At 24.1% G+C, this 1,678-nt stretch overlaps 1 protein-coding gene across 2 annotated transcripts in view; it reads left to right on the top strand.

Moving 5' to 3' along the window:
* The window catches only part of LOC107642145 (probable caffeoyl-CoA O-methyltransferase At4g26220), a 3,646-nt gene that overhangs the window by 834 nt on the left and 1,134 nt on the right, over nt 1–1,678 (top strand). The window contains exons 3-4 of one of the 2 annotated variants that reach the window (XM_016345452.2): nt 405–549; nt 1,355–1,486. In XM_016345452.2, coding sequence (XP_016200938.1) covers nt 412–549; nt 1,355–1,486 — 270 coding nt within the window. In that variant the 5' untranslated portion in view covers nt 405–411. The remainder of the gene's footprint in view (nt 1–404; nt 550–1,354; nt 1,487–1,678) is intronic. The other variant, XM_021103007.1, reaches the window with a different exon arrangement.

Below are 1,678 nucleotides of genomic sequence, written 5' to 3'. Positions count from 1 at the left end.
CAACTTTTTGGTTTCTATAAAAAAAAAAAAACTAATTGCTTTTTTATTTTGGTTAATAATAAATCTTTTATAGTTTTGGTCCAATAAAATTTAAAATGTTTCTATTTTAGTTTTGTCTTAGCTTAATTTATTCCATTAAGTATTAACATAACATTTTCAATAAATACGTCTTTTCACAATAACAATTCTACTTGTCAAGACTACTATTTAAATTTTACCGGATCAAATAAATAAATAAATAAATAAAAGACCAAAATTTTATTTATGCCTAAAATTTTCTATTATTAACAAAATGGTTTATATATAAAAGATAAAAAAGCTCAAAACCTTTTCTATTTAAAAATTAGAAGGATAAAGAGTTTAAATCATTTTTCATACTAAAAAGTTTCGAAATTTATTATTAGGGGTTTCATGGGTACTAGTCCTGAATCAGGCCAACTACTGTCAATATTGTTGAAGCTATTGAATGCCAAAAAGACGATTGAAATTGGAGTGTTTACTGGCTACTCTCTTCTTCTTACAGCTCTTAACATTCCTCTTGATGGAAAGGTTTGCACAATTTTTTATATTTTATTTAGAGAAAAAAATAAATAGATTTCTAATTTTTTAATTCAAAGATAAATAAATTATTGACTAATTGAAAATACAAAAATGTCTTTCATCTTTTAAAATGTGAGACATATAAGTTCTTTTGTCCAAAATATACAAGGACAAATAAGTCATCGAGAGAAACTTATATATTACATGTTTTAAAATGTGAGGGACATTTTTATATTTTTGATTAGTTAGTGGCTTAGACTTGGTATGATAAAATTTTTTAAACATGTACTCATATTTTTCAAAAGTACAAACACCTCGTTTTGTGTTTGATAAATTAAAAAGTCCACGTGCTTGTATTTACGGTTTTCAAAAGTTAGGGTGCTAAAATCTATTTATCGTTTTCTATTTTATTTATTATGTTTATTATTTAGTCGTCTGGTTATTATATTTTATAAAACTTGAAATTATAACAATATTTATTTATCTTATTATTTAATTTGCTATAGTATCTTTTTACTTGCTTCAACGTCTTACTTATGTTAGGAATAAATATAGTAGGAAATAAGATAGTTTATAATTGAGATGAAATGTCAATATAAACAACAAAATAAGAATATAGTTTTGATATTGCTTTAGACATTGAGCAAATAAGGAAGCTTAATAAAGTATTTAATAGTCAAGATAAGAAATTATTAAGTCTTGTAAATCTTTCACAAGAGAGAATTCATTCCCTATATGAATTAAATTTAAAATAAATCCAGCATATATATTTCAATTTTCTTTTTATAAAAGAAAGACGTTATAATTATTGCAGATTACAGCCATAGATATTGACAGAAAAGCTTATGAGGTTGGGTTACCATTCATCAAAAAGGCTGGAGTAGAGCACAAGATTGATTTTATAGAGTCTCCAGCTCTGCCAATTTTGGACAAACTATTGCAAGATGTAAGCATTTTTCTTTGCTTGGAGAAACATAGGTTTTGTGAGAAATTAAGGTTTATATGCTCTAGCAGCAAATCAAATCATTTAATTTTTATTATTCATTGTTTGTCATACAACAATGTAAATTTATTTATTTTTAAAATGATATCTATATCCATACTTTCATACTATATATAATAGCAATATGATTTATTA

The sequence above is a fragment of the Arachis ipaensis genome, chromosome B05 (assembly GCF_000816755.2).
Source record: "Arachis ipaensis cultivar K30076 chromosome B05, Araip1.1, whole genome shotgun sequence".
In the NCBI taxonomy this organism is placed as follows: Eukaryota; Viridiplantae; Streptophyta; class Magnoliopsida; order Fabales; family Fabaceae; genus Arachis; species Arachis ipaensis.
The sequence above is the reverse complement of the archived record's forward strand: the minus strand, read 5'-3'. Positions and strand labels throughout refer to the sequence as shown.